Below are 18,258 nucleotides of genomic sequence, written 5' to 3' on the forward strand. Positions count from 1 at the left end.
CGTGTACATTAGTAGCTTCACCAAAGACTGTTTGTGTCATATCCTCGCTGAGCTCAGGGAAGATAAAATGAAAATCTTCATCTCTCACTTGCAGACTACTCATTTCATGAAGCTCGTGTTTTCCCAACAATAAAGACTGATGTTTTGTTTTCACTGAACTGTATTCCTCCCCAGTCAGTTTTAACGATAGAACAGCATCCGATATGACGTCATTAAGTTTAAGAGCATACAGTTGCAACTTTTTTATCTGCAAGGAAAAGCAACAGCAATGGCATGCTAAAGAGCAACGGGGTTTAATTATGACACGCACATTAATTGACAAGCGGGTCATTCCTATTGATGTGATTTCAGCTCGGCTAGAGGTGTTCTCCACACGTAAGTTTCTCTGGGACAATCTGGCCATTTGGGTTCTGTGCTCTTCTACTAACAATTGCTGACCTGAATTCTCGACCTCTTACAAGTAGCACCAAGGAAACGCTTACCTTTATTCGCTCCGATTCACCCCTGGAAACTCTCTGAGTTATGGCGTGAAGAATGTTCCCTGAGCTGTGTAGCAACTCGTTCCATGCATGCCTTTCAAAAGAACGGTCTTTTCCGCCTCCACCGTGAATTCTCTTTTTTACTACTGACACCCATTCGTGAAGAACATCCAAAGCAATCTCCTAAGATAGAAAAACAAAAAGGACAAGTATTCATACGGAGTCAATCCAAACTACGACGGTCTCTGCGCTCTTGCCCTTTTCCTAGAGTAGCGGCCAGTCAACACCAAACTAACCCACTATTCGAATTTCTTCTTATTACTTAATATTACACAGACAAGTAAAAACGATAACGATATAATGATCGACGTTTCGGCGACCTCATGACGCCATTATAATTATTATAATACAGAACTCTGCATGCACGAGAGAGGGGTAAAAAGTGGTCCAAATTACGCCTTCTTGTTGGATGGCTTCGCAGAATGTCAAATGTTGCAACAGAACAATGGCTTTATCTCTCAGCCTTTCTTAGCTTATTTATGAAAGATCGACGACGTGGCTGGAGCACACGCTGTTCAAAAGGAGTCCTCGATAAAATTGGTATAGTGCGTTCCCTATTTCAATATCCACCAGCTTTACAATATATATGAGCTTATATGGATTACTGACCAAGCACGAGGTCATGATGGGATCGAGGATACTTGCCAAGTTCTTTTCTGCGTTTTATGGACCGAGGCGGAGCTAAGGTAATGCCTTGTAATCCCAAGCGGGCAAGATAGCGTCCTCCTTCTCGAGTAGCAGATGACGGCAGCACAGGGTTTGGTTCATGTTGCCTGCTCACGGCGCTAGCCGTAACATAAACTGAAATCACCACCGAGGAAGGAGATCTTAATTTGTACATCTTTTATCTTTTACTCTCAGGCTCGGTTTTTGATGTTTTATAACTAAAATACAAATGTGCCTGAAGAGCCTACAACAAAAATGCTAATGGTACGCGAAGGATCTGTAAAAGATCTGATCAGCTAACAATAGAAATAGACGGTAATAAAGCACGGCTGATGCCCAAAGTAGAAAATTTAACACGACAAAAGCATGATAGAGGCCAAACTGAAAGCCTGGTTGGGTATCGTCAGCACGGTGCAGATACAGCAGGAACGACCTAAGGTGAAATTGAAATCCAAATGTTTGCAGATTGGTTAACGTCACATGTACAAAGTGTGAATCCGCGAAAATTTGGATTTGAGTTTCATCTCAGGTCATTACTATGTGCATTTAGTAGACAATTAGTCCTCGCACTCGTTCCTCTATTTTCTTGCTGCTCAGACCGAGCCGACGAGACCCAACTTGGTGAAACAACTGTTCATGATTGCCTTCTTGGCCTTTAGTTTTAACCCTATCGTGCCGTAGTATCAGCCTTGCTTCACTGGAATTCTAATTAAATTTAAAACTTATCTTTGATTGCCTTGTCAAATCAGTCAACGGCTTAAACTCACCAAAGACAACAGTAGATTAAATGGAACCTTTGTAGTACCTAACTCAAGCCCTCCTTACAATTTTATGCATTACCTACATGTACAACTTCAGCTAAACCACACTTTCAAAGCTATCTGGTCAGGAAACTAATTTTTTTCAAAGAAGACGATGAAATAGAGAAGAAGTATGATCAATACGCAGATAATTACCATACTGCTGAGCAAAAGATGTTCTGGTATTGAAGTCGTCACTTTCAACACCGACGACAGAAGAAGAATGCTCTGTACGTCGGCTGCATTGGATCTTGGTATCTCTTGAATTATGTGATACTTCAGCTGCAAGGTAATCAACAAAAGTTTACAACAATTATTTTTCCATTCTTTGCGAAAATACGTAGAGAGTTAAAGTATCTACGCTCATGTGCAAACACACAAAACACATAAATGAAGTTAAAACTCCCGATTAAACGATTAACACATTTTGCTTAGTTTTGAGGATCGGTCAGTAAGCTGGGGCAATAGCTTCTTAATTTTTCTAAGTTCTTTGTTCAGTCCATATCTTTTTCATAGTTTTGAGGACCAATTAGCATGGGCATTTGCTTCTTTCGTTCATGTTAGATAAAGTGGTATCTGGAAGCAGTTAGTAAGGGCAACTACTTCTGATGTTTTCACTTCCTAGTGCTTCACAGCTACCCATGGGTGGGGGAGCATTTGTGAGTTCATCATAATGCTTGTGGCGTTTGTGTTGCCCTCACCGTTACTGGGTCACTTAATCTATCAATCTTTTGGAACTGAAATTTGACACATATAAATACGGTTATGAGCCTGTGCTCATAGCCACATTAGTCCAATCAGTACTTGCTGTCTTGTTTATCACCCAGTAAACATAGCGCAGGCCAGGCAGCTTGTGGGTAGCTTTGTGACGGGTTAAAGAAGAAAGACATAAGCGAGTGTTTCTTACATCTTTGGCACGAAGTGGTGTTATCCAATAGAAACTCTCCATGTTCATAGCCTCTGCCAGAACAAGCCCTATCTGCCACGCGTCGTACAGTTTTCTTTGAATCAAATATTTATCAAACATATCCTCAGAGTGTTCAAAAACCGAAAGTCCGTCGCCAGCGTCACTTAGCCACAATGGTTGTACAACCTGTCGAGGGAGAAATTTATCAACAGCCTCAGTCAATTGAAAAAGTTATTTTATCGAGACGGAATGCTAGTCCATTTTTCTTTACCTTTTTGGCATTTTGTCGTTACAGTGTCAGCATTATCGTGCAGATCGGTGGGAATATAAGCCAGTGAGAAAATAAGTCGCTTTGTCCAAAGTTACAACACAAGGAGAGTAGCCTATTGGGAATGTACAGACCCTTTGATACTTTGTCGTTGCCAAATCGTCGAGGATCCTCAAATTTGATACATGTCGAAGGGAACTTGTTTTTATTATCTTTTTACGTGTGAATAGATGTCTTAAAGTCCAAAAAGGCATTCATCTACATATGAACTTTAACTAACCTGAACTACGATGTGCGTTTCAGTCCTCGCTCCTAAAGAGTTTATAATGACGACGTTTATTTTAATCTCACCATTATCAAACTGGGGAATATGAACTTCACCAAAAGGCATTATGCCATACCGCAACATGTGCAAACTTCCGTCGTCTGTTTGTTGGAAAAACTCGTACGCAAGAGGCTTGTTTTCGTCGTACCATCCTGTGCAGTCAATATATAGGGTAATTCCAAACGCTCCTTTCTCCATCTGGTTACCGTTACACACTCCACCAGACGGCGTGGCTGCCGTTTTGAACTTGTACGCTGCCCAGCCGCGCAACCCATCTGGCAGATGGACATCAACGGTGAGCCAATAAGAGGAATCTTCTTGCAGCTTGTCTTCTTTGAAAACGATATTCTTGGAATTCGGCTTAGTAGAGACCAGGCTTTTCAATGTTTCGTTGAGATACCAAACCGTGACAGACTCATTGCTTTGTAATCCCTCTGAGTACAATTTCCATTTGAAGGTGATGTGTTTAGAATGGCAAACATTACATGTGACTTTTAAAGAGAATCGGTGGCTGGGTATCACCATCTGATAACAGTTTTTGATGCACCTGCAAAGGAAATGCACGTCAGAATATTGGACATCAATTAAATAAAGTGCATGTCTCAAGAGAAACAAGTATCTACAAGTGGCGATATTGGCCAGGCAGGCTTTGACGTTGTTACATGGTTATACACATTGCTCAGCCGAGTAGGCCGGTAGGATATCGTTTCATCTGGTCAACTTAGGACCTCTGCACTTTTATGTAACTCGCAGTTCTGGAAACGCTTTTGTAAAACAGGGTAACCCACATGGGTGTTACTAGAATTTCTATTTGTCGCACAGCTTTCATTAGTTACCACTTAGCTATACCGTTGCGCCCATTTGCCTTGTCCAGGGAGATATGACGCAGTGGCCAGTGATCGAGCATACAATACCAGAGGAATTTTCAAATTAAACGACTGGAAAGCAGGCCAGGGTCTTGGAATCAGGCTTTTGTCGATGGATGTAAACCTTCTGACAAAACTTCCTTTTTACATCTTATGTGACACAGTACTGTAAAGTAATCGAAATGTAATGTTTTTCACTGCCAGTACCTGATTGCAACGCGTAAAACATCATGATCTGCGACATATAGAGTCCTAAGAACCTCAGACTGCCGTTGATCTTTTTGAACAACCAGTTTTATGTAGTACATCTGATTATCCTTGGGTCGAATGGTAACTGTCGATCCATTTTGGATGTCCATTGTGTCGTTTCCGCAGGTAGGTTCTTTCTCCTTAGCTGATCCCGAAGGAACTACCACCTTTTTCTGACCACTATAAATATGGGGAACCAATTGTCCTCCTTGGAAGCAAGACCACGAGAAAGACATTCCAGAGTGCTGGTTGTTACCCATCCCTGGCCATGGATCAGAGGAACCTGATCCACTAAGGATTATTTCTTCATTGGATGAAAGTAGCGTGTCGGATCCATCATCAATTAGAGCAACCAAAGTGGGTTCCTGCACCTCAATAAAGCCAAAATCTCTTCTCACTGCAGGAACGTTCTGTACTCTAACTTCAAATTCAATCATCTTTAGACCTGTTGTAAGCGATCCACGAGGGGGATTCCATGTCAGGGCATCTCGTTGTACAAGGGTTCGTTCTTTGGAAATTGCAAACGGCATTGTTGACACGTTCCTTATATACCATTCAAAAGACAGTTGCATTGTCGAGTTGACGTTTTTACTGTCTACGGATGCTTGGAACATTCTCTCCTCGTCACATGTTACAATTTCCGGTCCATCCATGAAGGGCTGTTGGTGTACGTTCAGTATTGTTACTTCAGGTAACGCGACGAAATCTTTGTCTTTAGATTATTGTTATATAAAAAAGGGAATGATAAAAGCATTAGTCAAGGGACGAACTGATAACGATCTTAACTCAATATCCGAATTAGTATTTTTTTTTTTTTCGCATATATATTTGCCCCAAGGCTCAAAGGACGCATCTATGTCGGGGCTTCCACCTACATCAAACATCTAACTTATACTAAGACGACACGAACACCTCAACAAATAACAAATATTTAACAGATAAAGATAAAAATAACTGCGTTCTTTCATAGATCGTCGAAACGGAGAGAAAATTTCAAAGTTTCCTACATTTGGAAGAGCCAAATAACAAGAGATTCACTTTTTGAAAGAATATTGATATTACAACATTTATAACCCACATCAGCCTTAGCTGGTTTTTATACGGGTCCTCTATCCTGGTCCAACTGGAATTTAGAGTTTTGGTTTTTGAGGAGGGAGGAAAACCGGGAGGCGAGAGCTATGGCCACTGCGCCATCCCTGCGCCCCGAAGACATCTTAAAATGACATCTTTACTTACTGAGACATTCTGTAAACCCTGGATAATCTCTGGCCAAGTACATACAGTAACACACACAGGAACTGTTCTCCAGAATGATGCAGTGAGCTTGAGATGGACAGGGTTTTGTTTGTAAGTCAGTCCTGACGATGCTGGTGTTAGGACCTAAGACTTTAATAAAGCATAAAATGTGATATGTAAGTCTCATTGACTCCTTTGGGACTTATAAATTACCAAAATGCATTTGTTCGACGACCTTTCAGTTTCAGGTATAATTTCGACAAAATGACTTCGAAATTTCGCGATAATAACGCTCGAAAGTCGTTAAATCAATGTCAGCTCCATTTCTTTTGCAAGGTTCTATAAAGCAGTCTGTGTACGCCTCGATGCTTGCTCTGGTGCATTTGTTTCACTTCGTAAGGTGAAAAACGTAATTACAACTTTTCTTGTCTAACCTTTATTAGAGATAGTAATATACATGATAAAATTACTCGATTCTGATTGGCTGAGAGCAGTGCAGTTCAAGCGCAACACCAGTGCAAAAAGTGTAACACCAGTGCAAATTACACATCGTAATTCTGGATTATGATTGGCTGAAAGACAATAGGAAATTTTCGAAACCAATGTTATTACGTAAAATAATGAGAAAATTTTGTGCGAAAACTTTGAAAAAAGTTTTCTCGAATGAGAAAAAATGGCTTCTAGAAAGGTCTTCCGGCACTTCCTCCACGCAAATTTTTTCATGTTTATTTTATTAATAAGTAATCATACAGTTTTTCTCGTTCAATTTGGAATTAATTTGCACTTGTGAGTTTTTTAAAAAGCTGAAATTGCACGAGCCGCTTCGGCGAGTGCAATTTCAACTTTTTGAAAAACTCACAAGTGCAAATTAATTCCAAATTGACTCGAAACCGTATGGTTAGCTATACCAACTGATTTAATAGTGACTAAAGTTTGGTATATAAAGGCTTAAATGGGGTACCATATTTTGATCAGCTTCTGTCGAGCTTAGTGCGTATTGCTTTGACTTGCTTTGAGCCTCTTCTTCCACATCAGTTACAACAACAACAAATCTGTGTAGCAAATACTTTCAGCAAAGTCATTACATCGATTAGTTACACAGTAACATTTATCATCCACACCGGACTCATTCACCCACCTGATCGGGATGGCGATGCTTGTAAGGTCGCCAAAGACTGTGGTTTGCTGTGACTGATCTTAACTGTAGATTGTTCCGGCGATGAATTCATCATTGCAGCTGATGAAGTCATTTGCAACTTGCTCGTGGAGAGCGGTAATGAACTCATGAGAGATTCTGAGGAACAAATAGAACAGAACAAATAGATAATCTCACAGTCTAACTAGCAACTTTTATTGATTTATTTTTGTTCTTCTACATGATTTGCATCTAAATGCATCTAAGCTCGCGAGTAATGAAAGACAGTTTTTTTTTTTCCTTTTAAGAAGATAAATTTACAGATGCATTCTTGTATGGTTCTGTGTCAAATGCTCTCGCTATTAACAAAGTCGTGTCGACAACTCCATATCCGCATATAGTCGTGAGAAACAACAACAGCGACAAAAAGAAAACTGTGAAGAAAAGGTAGATTGTCACGTCAATTGCAGCTAGCTGGATTGAGGCTTAGCTTACGAGGTTCAATATTCTCATCAAAAGCCTGTATCATAAAGCATGAAGTGACAATAAATGTCACGTGAAAATAGCCTTTAAAAATGGTGAACCTTGTTAGATCCTATTTGATGGGAAAGTTTAGCTCATTCCTTTTTTACCCAAATAGGTTACACAATGTATGAGGCAACATATGTTAAGGAGGAAGGTCATTGATCTTTCTGGATGCTTTCTTCTTAAACTACTAATAGCTCTTAATGAACGCCTCGGATGTCACCGAAATATCTCACATGAGTTAAACAATTCTGCAAATCGAACGATAGAACTGGTAAACAATAACCGTTATCATGCGCAGCGGTCACTCACAAAGTGACGACAGGCGGCCTCAGGAGAAGTTTACTATGATGATTTCAGTTCATTCACCCCTCGCTGAGATCTTGACGGCTCAACTGTCTCTTCGAGTCATTTGACATTACCATAGCAACCACTAATCAAGCCAAATTTCGTCTTCTTCAACAGAATCCTTGGATTTTTCCGGGTTTCTTTAACAGCATTGCAGGGTTAGTATTTTTCTACTTTCTAGAATAATTTTCTAGGTAAATTCTCCATCAACACGCGTTATTTTCTGATTTTCAGAGAGCATAGTGAAACCTTAGTTGCCGATAAAGCTTGGCAGATTCAATGACGCCATGAACTCCAAAAATATGTCATCGTTTAGAGTGAGCCGAGAGCTATCTACTAAATGGGCCTAAATGTTAAACAATTTAGGCATGTATTATCACAACGAAATCCCTGGGAAAAGCTCGGTCGACCCTCCTTCCCACCCTCCTTGTACCTCCCTAGGGTACGTCAGAGGGTTAAACAATTTCCTCATCCGTGTCAGTCAACCATACCCTTGTGGCGAAAAAATTACCGAGAGGAAAAGAATCATCTTGTGTCTAACCTTGTGTTGCCGTAGAAATCATGGGCAAAGACAAAGAAGGAGCTGAAGAAGTCGCTGGGCTTATTGCTGTGCTGCTAATGAGTTTAGCAGATGATATCATCTCTAGATAATTAGTGGACGACTGCGACAAAGTTAAGGGAAAAACAAAACATGGACAATATTAAACAAAAAAACAATTTTAAATCAAGTCAAGTTTGTTAACGACACTTTTGAAACAAGTTTTAGTTTCGTTTGAGTCTTGGCACATTAGAATATTTGCTCTCGGTTTCTATCGCGTGATAGTTGACGATTGCGCATTCGAGGTCGCAACGTACTTGATAACAATAAGGGACCGTGTAACGAGTATATAACGGCATTGCAAGAAAGGAAGGGAGATACAAACATACATACACATGCATACTCTATAACAAGGGCTTTTATAGTTACGCAGATAAGCAATTAAATAGTCATGAAAACTAGCATATAATAATATAATAAGCTTATCAAAGGAAATACAAATTCTTAGATTAATCGGCTAAAAGTAACTTAATCACTCGTGATCTATAAACTCTTATGAAGTCTGGAGATTTTATGCGCGTCACCGCTAAGGGCATTCCGTAGACTATAGAAAGCCTCGCTCCACTTAGTATTTCTCGTATGAATATGAGAAGGTAAGGTAAATTTCTCGATTAAGTGCAGATCGGGGACGAGTTTACCAACACATTTAACCACTCATTCAACAACGTATTGTATAAAATAACAGCATAATGCTGCTAAGGGAAGGTACGTTTTTTATTGGGGGGCGGGGGTGGGTCGGGGTATTTTAGAAATTTTTTGCGAAAAAAGGCGGGGCCCTCCCACTTCCCAGAATGGATTAATGCAAATACCTACACAAAACATCTGACCCTCTCCCCACTCCCCCCAAGACAAAAATAACCGGAAGTGAAAAGAACTAACCGGAAGTGTTAATCACATAACCGCGTCTGCGCACAAAGCAGCTAATTGCGTGGCGTGTGATTGCGCGGTGAAAACCTGAAAATGGGCAAGGATGTGCGAGGAATAGAAAGAAGGAAATGCGCTCGTGGTGAATGCGAGGATTTCATGAGGTCAGATGGAGCAACTTGCTCAGATTAATTAAGCGATTGTTTGAGGAAAGTGAGCTAGTCAGTGGGGACAGTGAGGCAATTAGAAAGTTTTCAGATAAATACATTGTCCCCGAAAAGCTTGTGGCAGAGTATGTTGAGCACCTTGCCCAGATAAAAATGCGCAAGGAAAAGAAGAAAGAGGAGACTGAAAAGGAGCGAATAGAACGGCTGAACCGGAAGTACAATGACATTGACTGGGTTGGACTGTACAACTTCGATAAGCTGTCGTCCTTGAGGGTGGAAGAGTATTCCTTTTACTTTTCCCATCACAAGATCACCTTCAAGGGGAAGAAAGCTGAAAAGGTCGCAATGATCACAGCGCGCATTGGCAGCGTGCTGTACGATTCAATGGAGTGTCAACAAGGTTGAAACTGACTCGCAAAGTGATGTAGTAGATCGAGTTGTCAGTTCAAGCCCGAGTAGCTTAAGTAACGAATCGTTACCGGAGACTGATTTTATACCAGAACCCCGCGCGGAAACATTACCGCCGTCAAACTATGGATGAAAGCGGGCACGGGTCGAGAGAAACAATTATGTTAGTTGGAACAAGATAGTTTTTTGATATATTTCGACACCAGTAAATAATTTAGATTAATCTTGATTGGTAGCTTTGCTTTTATATACAAGTTTAAGGTTTCTATACACTTCGCGTGTTTGTTAGAGTCAACTAAGCGACATGGGGTAATGTTTTCCTTGCCAAAAGAAATTGTGACCCTCCCCCGGTTGCGAATACAACATGTTTGACCCTCCCCAATTGCAAAATTGGGGAGGGTCAAACCCCTCCAAAGCCCCGGCCCACCCCCCAATGAAAAACGTACCTTCCCTAAGTTTTTTTCTATTTGTCACTACTAGCTCGATCCTACTAGCCTTAGAGAGTTCACTGTAAGACATTTGATTAACACGGTGACAACGGTGAAATATCAATTTGGTAGCTTTGCTCCCACTGTGATTGAATGTCTGATACATTATCTACCTTTGGTACAACTAGTAAAGCCATCTCCATAGTAACCAGGCGAACACTTACAAGTTTCAGATTGGCAGAAGGCAAATATAACACAGATACCCTGACCACCACGTAGGACTAAAACGTTCAAAAATCACATAATTTAAATATAAGTTTATTCCAATTACACATCCAAAAAATATAAAATGTTTGCTTCTTACTTTGCGCCAACGTTGGTCTGACCTGAAAAAGCACGGAAACTGAAATCTGCAAGAAAGAGAGAGAGAATGTCCAAAAAAAAAATGAAATAAAATAAAACCTTTTGAGCTTTCCCAAGTTTTCCTCCACACAGTGAAATTAGGGTTGTTTTCGGTATGAGAAGCTCGCTAGGTGGTTACGGTCGGTTTGAATGCGAACTGTGCCTGGGATCGCCGAGTCGTGCTATTGGGCCAGGCACTTATAATAAAGCTTTTGCTTCTCTCAATCCAAGAACTGATAAATGAGATGCGTTGTCTTGAATGAGAAAATGTTAACCTTTCAATAATTTTGATGAGGTAGTTTACCAAACCTTCAGAGATGCGCTAGACATTTCATTAGAGTCACTCTCCGTTCCATCTTCTTAATCATGTAGAGGTTACGTAAATTGTTCCTGCCTTGGATGGGAGCTCCCCTCCCAAGAAAACAATTCCAGCAGACAGTGTTTAGAGCCACCGTTTAACCTGTTTCTGAATCCGCACCCACAACTGAAACTTTGAAACTTTGAAATTTAACTTGCTGAGAATAACTCAATAATTGAAAAGGTGGAGGGGGTACTCGAACAAGTTTTTGAGTTATAATCCCCTAAAGATAACATCAAGGTGTTTTCATCGGCTTATATCGTTGTTAAGGTATGAAATGACTATAATGTATTTACCAATGATAAGCCATTTGTTTGATGCCATGACTGCAGTGTATATTGAAAAAGAGTGGTAGTGTCTATTTTTCTGAGAAGAAGTATTGAAACATGCTGCAAGCTGCTTCGAGCCACCTTAATCACGTTTGGTTAGTTTAATTTTACTTTATGATTCATCTATTTCGGCGTTTCTTGGTTGTAGACAATGCAATAGCATTTCTACTTATCAGAAATTCTTTCAAAAGACACATCTGCCAGATCAAACAATCTAGGTTTGATTAGTTTTTCTGCGATGTAATGCTGAACTTACCGCGAACACTTGGAAAAGCAGGGACTTAGTTAGCTTTCTCCTCTTGAAATCTGATTCCCACATATTTCTCCCGCATCATTTCGCCATAACGGTTGTTAGTTGATAAAACGCAGAAAAGAAAATCTTCCAAGTAAAGCTGCTGATCGACAATTATGAGAATACCTCTGTAAGTTAATTTCATGCAGTCTATGCACATAAGTGTTTGTAAAATAACTGATCTATCCTTTACGCTGCCACACTTCCAACTGTTCCCCACAAGTGTCAATTAACAGGATATAACTGAACGATGAAACAAAAGATTTGTAAAGACAAAGCTTGGGCTGTAGAGTGCGTGGATTATATTAGAAAATAACACTTTTACTTGGATAAAAAAATATATGCTGCGGATATCCTTCTATAGTATCTCCTTGTTAGTTTGTTGTGACTTTTGTTGTTTCAAGTTTAATCAATTATTTATTTGCCTTTTTTATCAGGAATGATGTAATCTGCATGTGATTAATCAATGACTAAGACAATTTTTTGTCAGAATCAAAATATTTTGAAACAATTTCACAGCTTAAGCCGCGACGCTGGGGGTTGATATTATTTTTGTTAGTGCAATCGAGACTTGTTCTTTATACTCTGTTCATAGCTCAAAATACATGTTCTTCGCAATGCACTGTATAGATTCGTTCATTCTTGGATAACGAACGACTTCATTAGGAAATTCTTAAAAAATCTACTGTATCTGACCTAAAATTAAAAAGGAAAAAAAAAAAAAATGAATTTTCAGCACCCCCGTTTTTGTTTCATACCCGAGGGACTTAAAACAAATCTTGAAAAGAATATTTAACAATTATTCCATGAAACCGCGTTGGATATGAAGTGATAAATAACCAACGAGCGCGTAGCGCGAGTTGGTTATGATCACTTCATATCCAACAAGGTCGAATGGAATAATTGTTTTAGTATATTCTTAATCGGGTTTTTGCCGCCGATTTTTATTTCAACAATTTTACAGAGCGGAAAATTTTTAAACTTGGCGCACTGTTTTCCATATAAGGTAAAACTCCGACTAATGGCTCATAGTCGGAGTTTTTGAGCCAATCAGAGAGCTAGAAATGCAATAGTCGGAGCTGAGAATATACTAATTTTAATTATTCATGTTGTTATTTTACTCTGACGAGGCTGCCAAGAATCAAGTATTTTTATATCTTTTCAGGTCAGTTACAATTGTTTTGAGGATTTTTTTCACTGACCGCCCAAACGGTATGAAAACTTCGTCTTACAATGTAATTGCTGCCTTCACTTTTTACTCTTTTGGAACGTCTGCATTCAAGTACCGAGGCTTAACGGTTGATATTTAACAGCTGAATAGTTCTCGCGCTAATCAACCTAAATTCAATTAGGAACTCGTTTCCTTTACCATAAACAAGTAAATTGACATCGTAGGGGAAAGTCTCACGCATGCATGATCAGTTAGGAAATTGTCAAGATCGAACACCTGGAAATGAATGTGAGAAGTAACACAGAGGTCTTGGGGAAAGCCATTCCACCTTGATAAATGATCACCGGGGAAGCATAAGCAATACTCCTTCATTTTAAATGTATGAATTTTAATCAAATTTTGTTGAGCAGGACCATTGTTTAATTTTTGATAAACTTAAAGGGGCCTTGTAACTGCTGCCTATAACAATATCGCCCGGAAAGTACTGTGCCATACCTTCATAGGAATAACAATAAGCACATAGCCCCGATGTCTCTGCATTACCTGATAGCAAAATAATTGTTGCTAAGATTTCTAAAAAAGATCATTATGGGAACTTTAGAGACACGCCTTCGACTTAATATCTTAACGTTCTTACTTTCCAAGTACTGTTTTCTGCTTGATAAAAAGTCACTAAGGAGAGCATAGCAAATATGGATGCTGAAATTATTAGTCGATGAGACCTTTGTTTATTGCTTAGTTTATGAAAAGAAAAAAAAATAAAGGTTTTAAATAGCTTGAAGTTACAATGCAATGAAACCTGCAAGGAATCTGTTGACAAAAACACAAAAGAAAGAAGAAAAGATATCATCTTAAATTATGCAAGGAAATTTTGGATAGTATTAATCTACGTATATACCGGCAAAACTGTGGTGGGCTGATATAATTCATGAGATGTCCATTTCCAGTCTCTTGTTTCAATTTTATTTTTCTAGTTTTATTATAGAGAACACTGTTTACTTACAGAGCTGCTTTCCTAAGTAATATAGAAATGTTCACCTTAGTTTCTTAGGCACATAAAGTTAATGAGAAAGAGTATCCACTGAACGACTAGAGGTAGCTAAGCTCGGGTCAGTTCATATTACAATAATCCGAATTATGCCATTATTCATTGTTGTCGTTAAGAAAATAAATATATTCTATAATCACTTTGACCGATAATATGCAAGTTGTAGTAAACAGGCCTTCGAAAAAATACTTTATTTATTAGATAAACATAGCTAAATATTAAATTTTGCGCTAATTCGTATATTTTGAGATGATCTACAGCTTGCCTCAGTTAAAATAAAAGCTGCCTTACGACTTCTATGCTGTCTCAATTCTAACCTGTATTTGGTGTACAACAATCTCAATTTCTATTTATCCAATACTGTGGGCGAAATACAAGACAAAAGAAGTTCACGAATTCATTTTTTTATTGTTATCCTCTGAGCTACTTTCGAATATCGCTGTATTGAAAGTAGCCTATTATTTATTCGGCGAATTGAGTTACTATGGACAACAGAGATGTCCAACTTTATGTTTTGTTGTTAGACAAGCGCTGAGGTTTGACATTTGCTTAGATTCTTCATTTAACAGAATGAAGAATTTTGCAAAATTTTAAAGAGACCAGCAAAGCTTTAAAAAGCAAGCAAATCAAATAACTGTAGCTAAAAGTCGATCGTGACTAAGATTATCTCGTCATCGTGCCACATATATATAACAGTGCTGATTTACATGTATATCACGATTTTCATAAAGTTACTGTTAAAAAAAATATTTCATTAACATATTTACTAAATTTAATATCGGCAAAGTCTTAAAAGCAAAATCCCATAGGGTTTGCAAAGTTCTTATCTTAGCAGATGCTGTATAATATTCACGATTCTTCAAATTCGTAAACCGTCGTCAACCTCCACAGGTCCAAGTAAGCGCCCTTCGCAGTACCGCCTGGGAATGTAAGCCGTTCCTAAATGAAGACGAAGAGTACACTCTTAAAATTCGAGTGATCAACAGATAATTTTCCTTTACTATATCAACAGACTGTAATGCAGAAAGATGGGAATAGTAAATGAAATAGTCATTATAAGGCATATCTAAAGCTGATATTAAAAGACATATGGAGATTTGGATATCGAGAAGAGCACCATATTGATATAATTTTATAAAACGCAACAAGTCTTACAGGTTTTACAAAGAGCTTTATGGAGGAAAACCGTGATAGCAATGGCAACGAGAACGCCACAAAACAAAAGGTTTAATGAGTAGAACAGTAGCTGTGCACAACGTGAAATGACTAAGTTCTGCGTATTTTGGAAAATGTGGACGACGGCGACTAATGTTTTGTATTTTCATTTGGAATTGAACGCTGGCGTTACATAGTTAGTTTTCGGAGCAAGTTCTGAGACCAATAGGCGCACTAAACAGATCTAGACAATTGCGAAATTTGTCCTCGGGGTTGCCGTCGTCATTGCTTAAGCTGTCTAATAACTTGTTCTCAACACGTCAAGACGTACCTCTTATGAACTCAACAGCCGTACAATTCCACCCGCAGTCCTATGTGATTGTTCCATGAGCGAGGGACGATCCTGAGCCAGCGAGTTCTCAGCGGTATCTTTAGCTCATTTCGTACCACTGAATTCGTGTCAACATTCCCGATAAAAATCTGTCGAAACAAGAAACAGTTTTAAGATGGAGAAGTTCAAATCAGGGCAATTGATGATGAAAGAGGTAGTGTTCCTGCATTATGGCAAAGATTCTTGTATTTCCTCCCTCTTTGCTAGAAGATGTAACAACACCTAAATCTTTCAACAAACGTCCCATGTATTAAGCAGATCCCGCATTTCAAATGCTTCGTACGCACATTTCTGCAGCCTGTTAAATAGATGGACATAGATAATAGATAATATCAAAGAGACGCGACTCATACTGTTTTTAACCAAATATGATAGAAATAATATCACAGGATGAGCAAAAGCACACTCAAAAACAGGTTTTTTAGTAAACGATCGAAAATCAAGCAAAACGCTGCGAAGATTGAAGCGGATTTCTAGATGAGGTGAACTCTTTTCAAAGTGAGAAAGCTACTGTCCAGGTCACCGCGGTCTCAAAGCTGACTGTGTTCCTTTAAAGCAAGTCTTTTGTTCCGAAACTTTTAGCTCCAAGAAGAAGCGCTCAAAATATTAACGAGTCAGCAACTAAACATTCTCTAACAGCTTTCCTCCTCTTACCCGTTTTCGTCCTCCTTCCTTGTATGTGTTCCATCTTTCTCCATCACGCGACGTCATTATCACATAGGTCTTAACCCATTCCTTTTCATTCTTGTTCCCATACCCTTGAGTTGCCACTGCAGTCACGGCTCGCACCAGCAGTAGGTCTATTTGTAGCCATGGTGACGGATCATTTTTCTTCGCACTCCACCCCTGAGGCCATTCGCTCAAGTACAGACGCGCGCGTGCGGCGCCGTAACGCGCACGGTTGTTGTTCCACGCAGAATGAGCTGATAGCTGCTGGTCGGTGATAAAACCACTTTCCATTCCCAAGGCACCGTTGCATTTTTCTACAGTGAATGAAAAAAAGAAGTCGAAAAAACGGAATTCACTTAAGCAGGCTATTTGAAACTTAACTTTTCTATTCTCAGCATTTTGTAGAAGAGTCTAGAAGAGATCCTGAATCAAGGAAAGGCTATCTCCAATTACGAATGAAGGCAAATCTTGTCCATACCCTGGCATCTCGTTCCGTTTCCTGTCTTGACAAGATGAAGCCCATTGGGACATGAACATGAATGACCTTTCGGTTTCAATAAGCACAATCCCGTGCAGCCGCCATTTTCAACAGCGCAGGGGTTCTTGACTGCAGCAGCTAAAGAAGAAAGAAAACAAAATGCGAAGATTAGGAGTTGATTATAAAGAAATCACAATTTTGTTGAAATTATAGCTTAAGGAAGTGACAATTGGAGTCTTATGTCTATTATGGTATCTGCCAAAACAAAATCGCTCTAAAGAATGGCTAACGACCGAATCGATCAATAGGCCCTTGTTACTTTTATCGCTCAGTCCTTCTCACCTGTTCTTCCACACGGTTGCACAGCTTTGATATCGAATATCTTTCCACTGCTCCCTACAAATGACCTGAGGGGCTTGTCAGGAATCTTTGAGTTCATTCCCATCCTTTGGATTCTTCCCAAGGTCCAGTCTGTCCAGAACAACGTCCGGTTAAAACTGGTTATGCCAAACGGGTAAGTAGTTGGATTGTAAGCCTTACGCATGCTCAGATCTCCTAGATTTACGCAAGAGATCGCCCACATGCCGGCATCAGAGTAGCAAAGTTCATTTGTTGAGTGTACGAGCGTTAAGCCGTTCGGAAGACTCAGGGGATATTTAACGAGTACTCGGCGATCGGTTCCGTCCATGTTAGCCACTTCGATCTTCGGACGATTTCGGCTCCAATCGGCCCAGTACATTTTCCTAAAAGTCGAAATGAATAGTGATGCAGCTTAGAAACACTTTCATCCAAAGCAGGATATTTATGATTTATATCACAAGAACGATGTAATGAGTTAGCCTGTAGACTGACAAGAAGTTGATGAAAATTAGCGAACACTCAACAGGGCAAACCTCATTGTCATTAAAATACATGGGCTCAAATCTCACCATCTAGAGTGAAGATTGGGGAAATCTCTCTGTATTTTTCGGCCAATTTCGAATGATGTATTCAAGAAAGTATGTAATATTTCAGCTGGCCTTATGTGCTCCGCCAAATCAGAAGCTTACTGTTCTCGTACAACGAACCCGTCGTACAAGTCATTCCAAATTAAAACTAACGTTACTCCTCGTACAATATTTGTTTGTATACAAACACAGTGCACTGGGCTATTTGTTGTCCCCTCCAGCTTACCCGTTAGGTGGATCAACTATGATGGCCCTCGGATCCACCAGGTCAGAAGAGATAAGAGTTCGTCTGTGGCTGCCATTCAGCATGGCTACTTCAATGGTGTCAAGCCACGAGTCCGTCCAGTAAATGTTCCTTCCCAACCAATCCACCGCAATTCCTGTCAAAGTTAGAAAATTCAAAGGTTGTTTAATGACAATGAGAGAACTGATAAGTAAATAATTAGGTTTGACGAAATGGATGCAAATCCTAGCAAAAGACTTCTGATCGGCAGGGCTTCCTTTGACTCAGTTCATTCTCTTTGTTCGTCTGATTGTCTAATACACCCATTATACTATGCTTGCCAATATGCTTGCCAATATGCTTGCCATCGTCATTGGCAAATACACTCCTCATTGATCAAGTAAAGGTCAGAGCGGTTTTCAATTGAGTGTAGTGAAACAAAACCAATGACTTTTCGACACTCATA

At 39.5% G+C, this 18,258-nt stretch overlaps 1 protein-coding gene across 3 annotated transcripts in view; it reads right to left on the bottom strand.

Annotated features, from left to right (window-relative positions):
• Positions 1-12,888: 12,888 nt before the first annotated feature.
• LOC145484395 (uncharacterized) overlaps positions 12,889-18,258 on the bottom strand; it is a 71,882-nt gene continuing 66,512 nt past the window's right edge. For all 3 annotated transcript variants that reach the window (XM_081463013.1, XM_081463012.1, XM_081463011.1), the window contains 6 exons: positions 17,796-17,949; positions 16,965-17,365; positions 16,623-16,760; positions 16,130-16,458; positions 15,416-15,564; positions 12,889-14,868 (listed from right to left, as the gene is read on the bottom strand). In XM_081463013.1, the coding sequence (XP_081319139.1) occupies positions 15,427-15,564; positions 16,130-16,458; positions 16,623-16,760; positions 16,965-17,365; positions 17,796-17,949 (1,160 nt within the window). In that variant the 3' untranslated portion in view covers positions 12,889-14,868; positions 15,416-15,426. The remainder of the gene's footprint in view (positions 14,869-15,415; positions 15,565-16,129; positions 16,459-16,622; positions 16,761-16,964; positions 17,366-17,795; positions 17,950-18,258) is intronic.

Source organism: Orbicella franksi, chromosome 4, assembly GCF_964199315.1.
Source record: "Orbicella franksi chromosome 4, jaOrbFran1.1, whole genome shotgun sequence".
Classification (NCBI taxonomy): domain Eukaryota; kingdom Metazoa; phylum Cnidaria; class Anthozoa; order Scleractinia; family Merulinidae; genus Orbicella; species Orbicella franksi.